The sequence below is a fragment of the Astatotilapia calliptera genome, chromosome 8 (assembly GCF_900246225.1).
Source record: "Astatotilapia calliptera chromosome 8, fAstCal1.2, whole genome shotgun sequence".
Lineage (NCBI taxonomy): Eukaryota > Metazoa > Chordata > Actinopteri > Cichliformes > Cichlidae > Astatotilapia > Astatotilapia calliptera.
Genome location: NC_039309.1, coordinates 5,358,196 through 5,371,010, shown reverse-complemented (window position 1 = coordinate 5,371,010; position 12,815 = coordinate 5,358,196). Strand labels below are relative to the sequence as shown.

Here is a 12,815-nt window from a genome sequence, read left to right as displayed (position 1 = left end):
GTCAGCTACACTAATAACCATCACCAGAGAGCAATGCCGAGACAAACTCCCCATCACAGGCAGACAAGCAGAGACAGGTTTTGACCGGCGGCAAATCAACCAGCTAGCTTATTTAGCCTCAACATGATGCCCGTGATTTCAGAAACAAACACTTCACGTAATCACCGTGAATTAAAGCCTAAAGCCATGCCTCTCTGTATAGCAATCCACCCACAGTTAATTACAAAGAGCCGATTACATTTACATTTATATTAAAGGCTTAATTGATTGGAACGACAGTCGGTGTTCTAATGAGTTGGGTAATGATACATTCAGATTCGCTTCCTTGTCTCATTTTTTTCTCTGTCTTGATTCCCCCAAATCAGTTTAACCAGAATATGGAATCTGTTAGAGCCATTCATCTGCCCCGCCACCTGCTCAATGACTCGTCTGTCATCCCGTTACATATTTAACAAAACTTGGAGATGTGGACATATTTTAGTCCTGCCCTCCAATTTGGGCGCTACACGCTCTGGATCTGCATTGACGATTACACTGTAGGATTTTCAGTGCAGTTGTTATGTAGACTACACGACTGTACAACTTTTTAAAGATGTGATGAATCCCAGTTATTTCATAATATTTCATGTTCTCCTCTTTGTTGTCTTGTTTGTTAATAATAACCGATTATCTTTAGGATATGGAATATTGCAAGAAATGTGAAACTGTGAGTGGAACCTTCACTCTTACACTTCATGTTATAGATGTTTCAATAGTTAATCAATTAAAAGTAAATATGAACACCTTCCTAGATTTATTATCTTCCAAAAATTTTCTGAAAACTTGAGATATATATATATATATATATATATATATATATATATATATATATATATATATATATATATATATATATATATATATATATATATATATATATATAGACCACGGATGTCAAGAGGACAAAATGTGAACAGCAGGTTTTCCCAGTTTATTCTTTGGGGATCAAATAATTGGTTATATAACACATCCCAGAAGCCCAATTACGATGGAAAGGGTGGGTGCTCTGTGATTAAATGAATATAATAACTTAAGCTCCATAGCCATCCATGTTGCAAAAATGCAAGGGCATTCAAGCTGCAGATGCACAAATTTACAGTATTATTACAATTTATTTTTCATCATATCCTGATCTTGGGAGTGCATAAGCTGGCACTTCTTGTGTTCAATGCTTTTGAGTTATTGGAGACAACTGGTCAAGAAAAACACCACGCACTACACAGCCCTATGTAGACTATTGAACTGAGTGTGTAAATAAAGTATATGTGGTCACACTGCAGCTCTAGTTTGTGTTTGGTTGAGAGGTATGAGGAGAGCGGGAGCTCACTGCAAAGAAGGGAGGGAACGAGCGCACATACAGGAGGCCGATTTGTGCACATGCCTGAATGACACCAGACATCAGCTGATCTGCCCTGCCGCTCGGTATCCATGACAACACCGTCTCCTGGGAAGTTGGCATGACAACAACGGCGGGAGAGAGAAGAGAGAGGGGAAAGTCAGCACTAGATAGGAAATGGGGGGGAGGAAGAAGACGAGGTAAAAAAGAATGAAAAAAAAAAAGACAAAAAAAAAAGATTGCGAACAGAAGCAACGCGAGCCACCGATTCAGAATCGGTATTTCACCCCTTTCTTCAACGTTATTTTGTTTAATTTCAATGAACGATAACAAGCCAATGATCTCACAGCATTAATTGGCATACAAATCCTCTGGCAGACAGTTGTTGGCTCTTCACTACAGTTTTGGCCATCTATCAGCCCAGTCTTTCCTTTTAGCTGCCCTGCAGGAGCAGCAGTAAATACACAGAATAGGGCAGCCAAGGGGATGCTGTGGTGTTAGCCTATCACTGCTAATCAACAATGAGCTAACTGCTCTCCCATCTCTTTGACCTTGTCTGATCAATAGCACCAAGTCACGCTGCTGTGGCTGTCTGCCCACATCTCTATCCGCTCCTCCTCACCCACCTTTCCTTCAGCTCTTGCACTTTTTCACCTTCACCAATTCACTCACCCTTGCAGTCTGACATTTATTACATAAAGGTCTTGTATGTTATGTACACACTGGGACAGTGATGTAACGATTAAAAAAAAAAAAGATGAATGAAAGTTCGACACCTAAAGACCGTGTTATGTGTTTGTGCATTTATTGGTTTAGAGCAAGATGTTTTTATTTAAATTTGCTTCTATCTCCACTTAAAGGCAGTTTCTTTGTGCACATGTGGACCTTCAGTTGCTGCCATTTTTAGATCACACCATGGAAATTCTGTTCTGATCACTTGCATTTGTGCATCAGTGATGTGTTAAATCTCCTATTCTGTGCAGAAATGTCCATCCTGCAACTTCAATTTCAGTTTGAAAAGGACAAAATTACAGGAAGCCAGTTGCAGGTGGTGAAGAAAAATCTCCTGTCTCTTCAGTGTGCTGTGAGAGCACACAATGTCAATTTGTACAGTGTGACCCTGGGCTGGGAATTCAGGCAGCACAAAGCTGTAAATGTTGGAAAAATAAATGAGAACCATGCGTCTGGTTGCATCACCATGAACTCTGCACTTTCCTCCCCTGAAAATTGCTGTGTGGTCCCTGTGTTGTTGCCTGATAACCCAGCGCTCATCAGCAGTGATACAGAAGATGATGTTTGCTCTCAGGAAAATTTAAAGTCAATGAAGAAATTGATGCGGTGTACGTACAAGCACTTGTAACGTGTCTGCAGGAAAGAGATGATTTTGAACAGGTGGTCAGCCGAATTTAAATGAAGTCTGGACTTTTTATAAGCACAGTTGTGGATCTTTTACAATAAAAGCGTACCTCCTATTGTACAGACACTAATTTGTGAATGCCGATGACTTCATTAAAAAGCTTGGCACTGTAATCATTTCCAGTAAACAGCCGTCTGTTGGGAGTATTTGCAAAAGAGCCCAACCTAATAACAAAAATGCACAATATTACTGAATGTACGATTTCAGAACACCACTAATTTTTTATATTTTAGATCAAATCTGAAAAAAGACGAGCTGTCAGAATGTCTCTGTCCTCACGTTTCCCTCCAAATACAGTTTGCATGTAGAGCTCTGCGTATACTGAACTACTCCCATTGTGTTACTGTCAATGTTTGAATGCTACAAACCATTCCCTGTGCACTGATGGCTCTCTGTATGCCTCGTACATCAATTCAGGATGTGCATATGCATATGTGTGTGTCACTCTCTCTGAATGAACAATAACTAAAAATCCCCTTAACTCATGCTGCTCTCTCTGTCTGCCACCATCTGTCTCAACTCAATCTCCCAATTTCACTTCCAGATGCAGCGATGCCGGATTTGGGTGTCCATCTACAAGCTCTCTAATTCCCACTTGTCACTTTGTCAGATTCAATGCTGGGGTTTCTTGTCATAGCTGTCAGTGCACAGCAGCCTCATATCTCACTCATTTCTTCCACACGACAGGGGCGTATGTGCCTTGGAGATTAATGCGTTACACCTTCACTTTCTATATCATTTTTGCCTCGCCTCGAAGGTCAGAGGTGCAAAAGCAGAGCACAAGCAACGTTTGTGCCATTTTACCGCAGCAGAGCACTTGATGGCCAAAACGGAAATGCCAAAAGTTTGTGTAACATGTTCATTAAAGTTTAAAAGAAAGAAATTCTACTTTCAAATATATAATATATAGTTTATACATGCTCTGTGAGATTGAACTTTTATATCTCAAGAGTTTCACCTGAGTGGTGGTCGGCCTGTTATCGTAGTAAAAACACCTGAACTACTGTGCAAGTATAATTGACACCCACATGAGCAGTAATATAAAGTTTTAGCTCTCTGTTCATTCGTTTAAATAAAGACTGCTGTTGTAAGCCCAGCGTAAGTGGCCAGAGATGCTGCGGTCAAGTGGTCAGACTTTTTTTCTAGGACTGCGATGGCACCCAGAGCTTAAATTTATCTCAGGGATAGTCCAGCAGTTATTTTGGAGCATGCTTGTATTAGCGACAGCCAGGTTTGATAATATCAGTAAAATCATGACCATCATTATTTTACCTGATCGACTTCCAAAAGCAGACATTCCTCAACTAATGAGGAATGCCAAATATCTCATTTGCTATGAAGTGAACACAAATTAAACTAAACAGCTGGAGGCTTTGGACATTAAATGACAGATTTTAAACATGAAGACGAAACAGTGAGAGATGTTAAAATGAGAAGTGTGCAGCTTAGAAACTGCTAGGGTCAGCATAAATACCAAGTTAATGCACAGCTTGTCAAGAACCCCAAATGCAAAAATGCACACGGCTAATCTAACTTGCAGCAAGAAAGCAAATACGCCAACTTTTGAGCATGCCAGTTACGGGCAGAGACTAGGGGTAGTATAATAATCAGTTTAGAAGCTTACAAGGACAAACTGAAACAGGATCAAATCATCTACTGACCTTATAATACTAAGCTGTTATAACAATAGCAGCAGTTAACCTTAAATGATGCTAGTTTTGGCTGTAATAAATGGCAGCATGAATCATACAGGACACATTTACCATGGAAACAGCCTCCTGTGCTACGTGCATGCAGCAGCATTAATGAACCTATCACAGTGAGAACGTGAATTAAAACCAGCCAACTGCAAAGCTGAATGAGAATTTTTGCATATTGACACATTGCCAGAGGATAACAGGCTGGTGGGAAATCAATACTGTCACCTTTGCTACAGATTCAGGAAGCCACTCACACTGCTTCCTCTTTCTGTTTGTTGTTTGCTGGTTCTAACATACAGCAGGACATCAGTTAGGAGGGTTCGTGGTGGATGCTTCACCAGCAGTGTTGGTCAAGTTACTTGAAAAAAGTAATCAGTAACTAATTACTGATTATTTCCCCCAAAAAGTAATCCTGCTACTTTACTGATTACTTATTTTCAAAAGTAATTAATTACTTAGTTACTTTTTAAAAACACGATTTAAAACCTGAATAGGTAATAAAGCCCTATTCTACTTTTTCTGCATAATCCATCATACAAAATGTAATCAAATGGAAAAGTCTCTTTTTTTTAAACTTGTTTTATCAGTTTTAATCTTTTAACTTTATTCATCAAGCAAAAATTAAATTATATGCACCATTCTCTGACTTGAAGAAATTAGTTTAACATTTAAACCTATTTTCTGCACATTCCAGCACATACAATAAAATATTTTTTGTGTTTACACTCACTCTTTCAAATAGATGCAAGTAAAACACAGCAGAAAATAAATAAAATCAAAGACTCAGCGGTCCTGTTGCTCTATTTTCACCTGCATAGCAAGCGGAGGTTTGCCCTGGTGCAGGTGTGCTGCAGCGGTCAGTTGAAGAATCCGCACACTCGGGGTTTGCTCGGAAGTTCAGGGGTTTTTTCGCTGTAAAAAGAAGTTTTCTTCCCACGCAGTGAACAGCGGACACTAATGTTTTTGTCACTTTTTACGGAATCAAACTCAAAGTAAGGTCAGTACTTCCACGCTTTAAACGCTGCACGCTCATGCTCTCTCCTGCACTCGATATATGATCCATTGTTGATCTGCACACAGCTGTTGTCACAAACGTCGCACTCGCTTACGTCATTGTCATGAGACACTCGCAAAAAAATCACGGTTTTAGTAACGCAGTAACGCAGCGTGCTTACGGGAAAGTAACAGTAATCTAATTACCTTTTTGCAATAGTAATCCCTTACTTTACTCGTTACTTGAAAAAAGTAATCAGATTACATCTCTGTTCATGAGCCACCAATTTTATGTTCATGTTTGTCCACACTCATGTGAAACTTTAATTTAAAAAAAGAATCAAATAAAATGTTTTGCCAAGAAATATCTACTTCAGAAGATAAACTTGGGGATGTTGCTACAATGATTTGTAAAACTTGGATTATTGACACACATCTTCAACTTGCCAACCCAGTAGATCGATATAACAATCACCACTTCAAAGTGGGGATGCTAGATTCATAACACCAATTCAATACACATGGTCACAATCTCACCTCCTGTTTCTCAGATAAGATTCTGATTTATGTGAGGAGATGTGTTTTTGCAGATTCAGATGAACTCGAAGAAATTCCCTAAAGACCTGACCGAAAGTTTAAAAGGATGGGATTTTTGCACGTACAACTGATGGAATTTGCTTGCCCAATAGTTAAAAATATATCATTTAAACTAATTTAAATGATCATTTTAAGCCAATTAGTCTGAGCAAATGTTTCTAATATTCGTACCATTGTACAGCATGTTGACAGACCAATCAGTTAATCAACTGAAAAAAAATATCTAAGACTCTTTAATTACAGGAAACCTTCTGAGCAGCACTCCTTTACTAAATACTAAACATAAAGTTTAAAACTAATGTACAGCATGAGAAGAATGATTCAAATTCCTGCTTTCATAATTACACCAGGCAATTCATACTTCTTATTCCACAGAAGCAGGTTTTCAATTTCCAATATATGATTTCAGTTAAATGTAGTAAACAATTTAACTTGGCCATAAGTAGGTCATATTAAATTCTGCAGTAAATTGGGAGTTTAAATTGGTGCTATACAGATACATGGCTGGGGTTCAGCAATAAATAAATTCATGCCTTATCATATGAACCCTCACGCACTCACTGTCATTCGGTCTAATATCTGTTTGATATTGATCAGAGAAAGGGTGTTTAGATCCACCTATCTATCGTCTGGAGCTGGTATCACAAAGCTACAGAAAGCTAGGACTCAGATCAGCAAGTTTAGTCATTACTATCCAAAGTACAGTAGAGCTAGAAGAAAACAATGGATGGAGTATGTAAAACTTAGAAACACTCATATGGAAAAACACATTAGCACAACAGTGAGCAGTGTCGCATAAAATCTCAACAAACTGCAGCATAGCCTGGATGCTGTGGCTTTGTACCTTAGCAGGGCTCAGCTTCAGGATAGTTTCTGAACAAACAATAACAATAACAATTCATATACCACAAGTATAAGACATGATAACCTCCTTTTCTCAAGTGCCAGTCTTTTTTTTTATTTTATTCTTTTTTAGTGTTTTATGAACATTTCTTAAATAAGATATAATGTAAAGGATTCTGAGCATTGGTTGCAAATGTCTACAAAGAGTTTAGAGTAATTCCAGTGGACAAATTGGCTGGTTGGAAAGTAAATGGACAGTTTTACGAGGGGAATTCTGAAAGGCCTGAAGCAGTATTTTAAAAGGAAAAGGCTTAGCATAAATAAGTTTTTTATATTTATTTCACCACTATGATAAAACCCCTTACTTTGCATTTGTGTAAGAATACATAGCTGTGAGTAGCTGCTACTCACAGCTAACTATTTCTATGTGAAATGTTATTTGTTTTACTGTTACAGTTTTTAATTACAAAACTTTAAAGTTTAAATCAACAAACTTATTTATGCATATTCTATGAATTTCTATTTAATTTATGATGTTTCAGGTAGAGACGACTCAAGTGTCTCATTCTGACCCACACCTGCGACACTAACAACAAATTCGATGTAAATACGAATTTACATCGAGAACACTTTATGTTACATTTCACTAGCTGGGACCACATCCTTGGTAACGATGGGCAATGAGGAAATGTGAACTGGTGCTGTGGTTTGGGGGAAGGCCTCGAAGGGGACTGGCAACGGCTCCCGGGCCGGGCAGATCCCCATGTACTAACGAGAAGTGAATGAAGGAAAGGAAGAGAGGAGAAGAGAGAGAAAATTGGGGGAAGGGTGGGGCATGAAAATGAGAACAGCAGGTATTGGTGAAGGGGGGCTTTTATAGCCTGAGTCCGGAGGGGGCGTGAAGGAGGAGTGGTCCTGCTCCTGAAATTAAGATGATATCTCCACTAAGCAGATAAGCAGCATGTAACCCCTGAACTACAGGGTCTGTTACAGCAGTATCTATAGAGCTGATTTTGTCTGTTTACAGTAAAAGAAGCGTTAAAACAAAGAGTGTCATACGTTGTAGAGGGGGATGCTCTTCATGGGTTTGTACTGCTTCAGGGGGTCCATCTTGTACAGGTGGCGGTCAGTGATGAGCACAGCCCGGTTCTCCGACTTGTGGAAACGGTTGATCTGGGAAACACAAAGCTCCTCATTAGTGACACCACGGGATACAGTAGGTGCACACAAACACGGTGACATTTACACACCCTGCAGGGAAATGTTGTGAGCCATCAGCAGCTGGGTTTATGTCTTTGTACACACAGACACGTGTTGTGAGTGTGTGCACATGTGGTAAAGTCATGGATATCTGCTCTGAAAAGCTTTTACCTTGCGTACGTTGCAGGAGAACAGGACTCTCATGAATTTGTCTTTCCGCTGCAGATCGCTTGAGACCAGTGTGAACGATGCTGCTGTGTCAGGGCTGTCTCGCTTCTGTCAGACACACACCACAAGAAACTTATCAAAATATTCCAGTTTAACTCGAATTAATTCACAACCTGCCCAAGTTAAGATGAGCTTATAAATATCCTATTTATGCATGCATTTTTATTGGTTTAATGAATGTATTATCTCACAATGAAAATGTTTTCATTGCAGGAGTTTTAAATGAATAAATTGTTTGAATCATATATAATTAACCTAAAGACAGCCACAACATCCACTGACAAAAAACCCTGGCTTAATTGGGTACATTCCTTCAGTCCAGTATTCACACTCTATGGTAATTACTATTTACTGGGAAAACAGCTGAGCCAACATTACATTGTTAAGATGCTTATCTTCTTATGTCTTCTAATGTCCACCGGGTGTAATTGAGGTCTGTAAAATAAATGCGAGGTGTAAAACTGCTTCCCTTCTTTTTAGGCTTATTTTCCATTCATATCACACTGTTTGTTTCTTGTCTTGCTTGATACTTTCTTTAATAAATCTGCTCAAAGAATGAGACTAAACACTTTTCCTTTGTTTTTAACTGGAAGGTTTCTCTATAGAGTGCATATAAAAGTTAGACAAGGCCACCATATCATCACTTATTGGTTCGTGGTCTACAACTTTGAAACTTTGAAATGAAATAGGATGTCATGAGCGATGATCAGACTGATTAATGCCTGAATCCAAAAGAAAATAAACCAGGGTTTTAAGTTTGGATGCAGGCAGTATTATTAAACATTGTCTGATTGAAGAGTCAGCAAACAATGAATGAATTAAATCACATGTTTAATACCAGCAGGGTACTCTATTTTTCAGCATTTTATGCTACAAACTGCATAGCATTGAGGTTCAATAACTATGTCTGATCTGGATTTCAGCCACAGAGAAACAGCAGCTGATGCAAGCTGCAGGAGACACAGCCTGCATGAACAAAGCTAGCATGGCCAATTTCACTCTGTAAAATACGTCTTTTTCATGACTGGACTCATGCTACCCCTCCTACTCACCAGATAGTTTCCTTCCCAGGCCCGTTGCAGCCCCAAATCAGCCCTCTGGCCCTTCAGGGCCTCCAGGCCGGCTACCTTGGCCCTCACCTGCAGGGTCTCCTCTGGAGATAAGCCTTTGATCAGTGTCCATGCCCACCACCTGGAGATAAACGCATCCAAAAACACACACACAGAGCAAACTTAGAACGGAGGAAAATCGAACTTTCTATATAAAGGATGCTGCACAGAGCCTTGTTACTGTAGTCGGGTCAGTGGGGTGTTGCAGCAGGACTGCAGTCGACCCCGTCTTCACTGTACTGTATTTACTGACAGCCAACATAATTCTCTAGGAGGGTTATTTTCTCACTGTGTCCGGCTTCAAATAGAAAAAAGGCAAACAAACAGACAATGGGATGAAAGGAAGTGATGAGCCTTTGATGGAGAAAGAAAAATCAATGCCCAGTGTGAGCCCAAGGCAGAAGGAAACATGTGTAAGTTGCTTCAAAAAGACTCATCTGGATGTAAAATAACACTGGAGGGCATGTGTTGTCTCCTGTGGTTGGAGTCAGATTTACTTTTAGTTCAGCCAATTTAGGAAAGCGATTTTCTTCAAAAGAGAACAATTTAAAAACATTTTGTTTGAATAAGGTTCAGCTTCTGTTTCTGTTCTGAACGTATAATACAACAACAGTTGGTCATCATTAAAAGCTGATATTTGCTTCTACAAGTTTAACAGTTCATTTACTCTTTTAAACTTTAATTTCGTCCTGTGGTTTGTTTCTTTTCACAGAGAAAACAAAGAAAGCAAACTTAAAGTGAACCATAAGCCTTATAAGAATGTTCTGTCTGCCTGTTGGCTAGATGTGTTCGGGGCAGGAGCAACAAAAGTCAATACAGGAAGAAGGTGCTGTATTCAGAAATAGTGGATAACAAGGAGAATTTACTCCTAACATTCATATTTGTTTATGGTGAGAATGTGATCCCACCTCGATCTGCCACATGGACGCTGCAAGTCTGAGCTAAAGATCTCTCAATAGTACGTATGCTTTGAATTCTGGGAGTACACAAACTCTAAAATAAATGTTAGGTGTGCAGATTAAACAAACTGTACCAACTAGCTATAAAATTAACCAAGCCCTCACCTATATCCTCTACTTATAAACCCAGCCCTAGACACATTTGGCCAACAAGCAGGTTAAATGCTCTCACATGGTTTACAAAGATGGATTCTGGTTTGCTTGTAGTTTTTTCTTTGCGAAAACAAAACAACAGGGAAAAGTTACAACTCTGCAGTCTAATCAATTATTCCAGACTAGCATAAACCAATTATAGGAGTAGAAACACACTTACATACATGATGGGCCTGTTTAAAAATCTATCTCGGCAGATGTTTTCTTGTGGAGTACCTGCTATGGATGCTCTTGAGCGCCTCTTCAAACCTGCGCAGAACCTTGGGGGGCGTGGGCCACTTCACGTGCCTGCCATGATCCTTCATGGATCGCACGTTTTTGAAGCGACGGTTGACCTCACGGATGTAAGACTTGACCTTGTAGCGTCGGTAGGCCTGCAGGATGGTGAGGGCAGCTCGCATGCGTCTGTACCGCATTCTGGCTATAGTTCCTCTCCACACCTGAAGACAAGGGTTCACATAAAGAATACATAGATATAATTTTATTGCAATTACAGTACAGATCTCCACATAGAAAGTACTTTTAAATGCTTTATGGCAATCCTCACTCTGGGTTTTATGGCTTATTATTGCCTCTCTTTCTGCTCATAATGCAAAATGATATTTTGATAACTTTGCAAGGAAACTCCATCATTTGGGATGACAGGCCAAGTCTGCCTTTCATAGAAAATCCAATCCATCTCTATAGTGAGCTAATAAAAACCTTCACATCGGATTTAAAACTACATACTGTATGTTACAAACATAGTCTGGCTGAAACTGCTGTAAAAATGAAGGAATTCTTCACAGTAGTGTAACAGTGGGCTGTTTTTATGGCTGAGTGGTGTGGATTCCTGTGTTTGGCTGAGAACAGTGTAAAGGTTTAACTAGCAATGGGCCAGACACTCCAGCATCGATTAACCAGTTGTAGCCAGAGCTTATCTGCAGAGTACTAGTTAAAATGTTCAATACAGCAGCATTTTTGTAACCATGGTTTAAAGGAGCAATGGAATAGGGACAAAATGAACTTCTACATAAACAAGAACCTGAATTCAGGATGCGTGGCTGTAGCTGCACATTTTAAAGTGATAAACTGTTTATGGAGACTACGGCGCAAACACTGAAATTACTCTGCATTACCAACCACACTTTAAGCCACACCTTTTCCTGTTTTTCGAATATGTAAACTAAACCAACAAATGTAAAGTAATACTGTGATGTATTTTGATTTATTTCTGTATAGTGTGAGTGCAATCCCAAAAGTAAGGTTTCCAAAGCGGTGGGGATGTAGAGAAACTGTTCATACGGCTGTTCGTCACACTGTTGTGATTGGTGCTTCCTCCACTCTCAAACAAGCATGCTCGGCTTCACTTGGATGCTTGTTTGGGCTTGGCAGACGTTGAAAATGGAGCTCCCGTTTTCAAGGGCGAAATGTGCGCAGTTATTCGATTTTTGAACGCAAAAGGCGTTAAACTGTTTTGTAAGTGGTGTAGAGAGTTTACAGCAGTACGAAGAGGTAAAAGATGAGGTTCAACGCTTCCTGAAGGACATGGCGGCGAGCTGGTACGACATGGGCATTGTAAAACTGGAACAGCGCCTACAAATATGCATCAACTGACATGATGATTATGTAGAAAAAGAAATAATTCAACCTTTAAAATGATGTAAATATTATAGAAAATAAACAGTTTTTGCATTTCTAAAAAAAAAATAGGAGATCTTACTTTTGGGATTGCCCTCATATATCCAGGTTCCTCCAGGTTTTTCCTAAATGACTTTTTACTGACTGTATACTGGTTATATATTTAAAATAAACTAAAACAAACAAACAAACCTATGACTGACAGTAGTGTATATACTCTATACTCTGTCAAATGACAAATCAAACTGAACTATACTTTAAATCAGCATTGGTTTTCTTATAGTGTAGTACTACACAGTACAAAGAGACTCAGACAGCAGTGATGTTGCTTCACCAGAACCACAGGAACAAAACATTTTTAAATTGTGGAGCAGAAACAAGCAATTGTGTCAAAAATGTACCTGAAACCAATATTAATAATTTAATAACAATAAAGTAAAATGAAAAACAAGCAGGGAACTGTCAGAAAGAATAAGGAAAATAGCCCCCCCGCCTTTTCGTTCAGCAGACCTGCAGTTTCACTGCAGTTACTTTAAACCCTCCTGTATCAGAGACCACATCAGGGATCCTGCTGTACCCTCAGACAAACACTGACACGCGTTATCAATAATTTAAAACACT

The 12,815-nt window shown here is 39.2% G+C and overlaps 1 protein-coding gene across 2 annotated transcripts in view; it reads right to left on the bottom strand.

Moving 5' to 3' along the window:
* The window catches only part of myo1d (myosin 1D), a 118,715-nt gene that overhangs the window by 36,661 nt on the left and 69,239 nt on the right, over positions 1 to 12,815 (bottom strand). For both annotated transcript variants that reach the window (XM_026178077.1, XM_026178078.1), the window contains exons 17-20: positions 10,791 to 11,014; positions 9,406 to 9,544; positions 8,297 to 8,401; positions 7,985 to 8,098 (exon numbers count right to left, since the gene is read on the bottom strand). In XM_026178077.1, the coding sequence (XP_026033862.1) occupies positions 7,985 to 8,098; positions 8,297 to 8,401; positions 9,406 to 9,544; positions 10,791 to 11,014 (582 nt within the window). The remainder of the gene's footprint in view (positions 1 to 7,984; positions 8,099 to 8,296; positions 8,402 to 9,405; positions 9,545 to 10,790; positions 11,015 to 12,815) is intronic.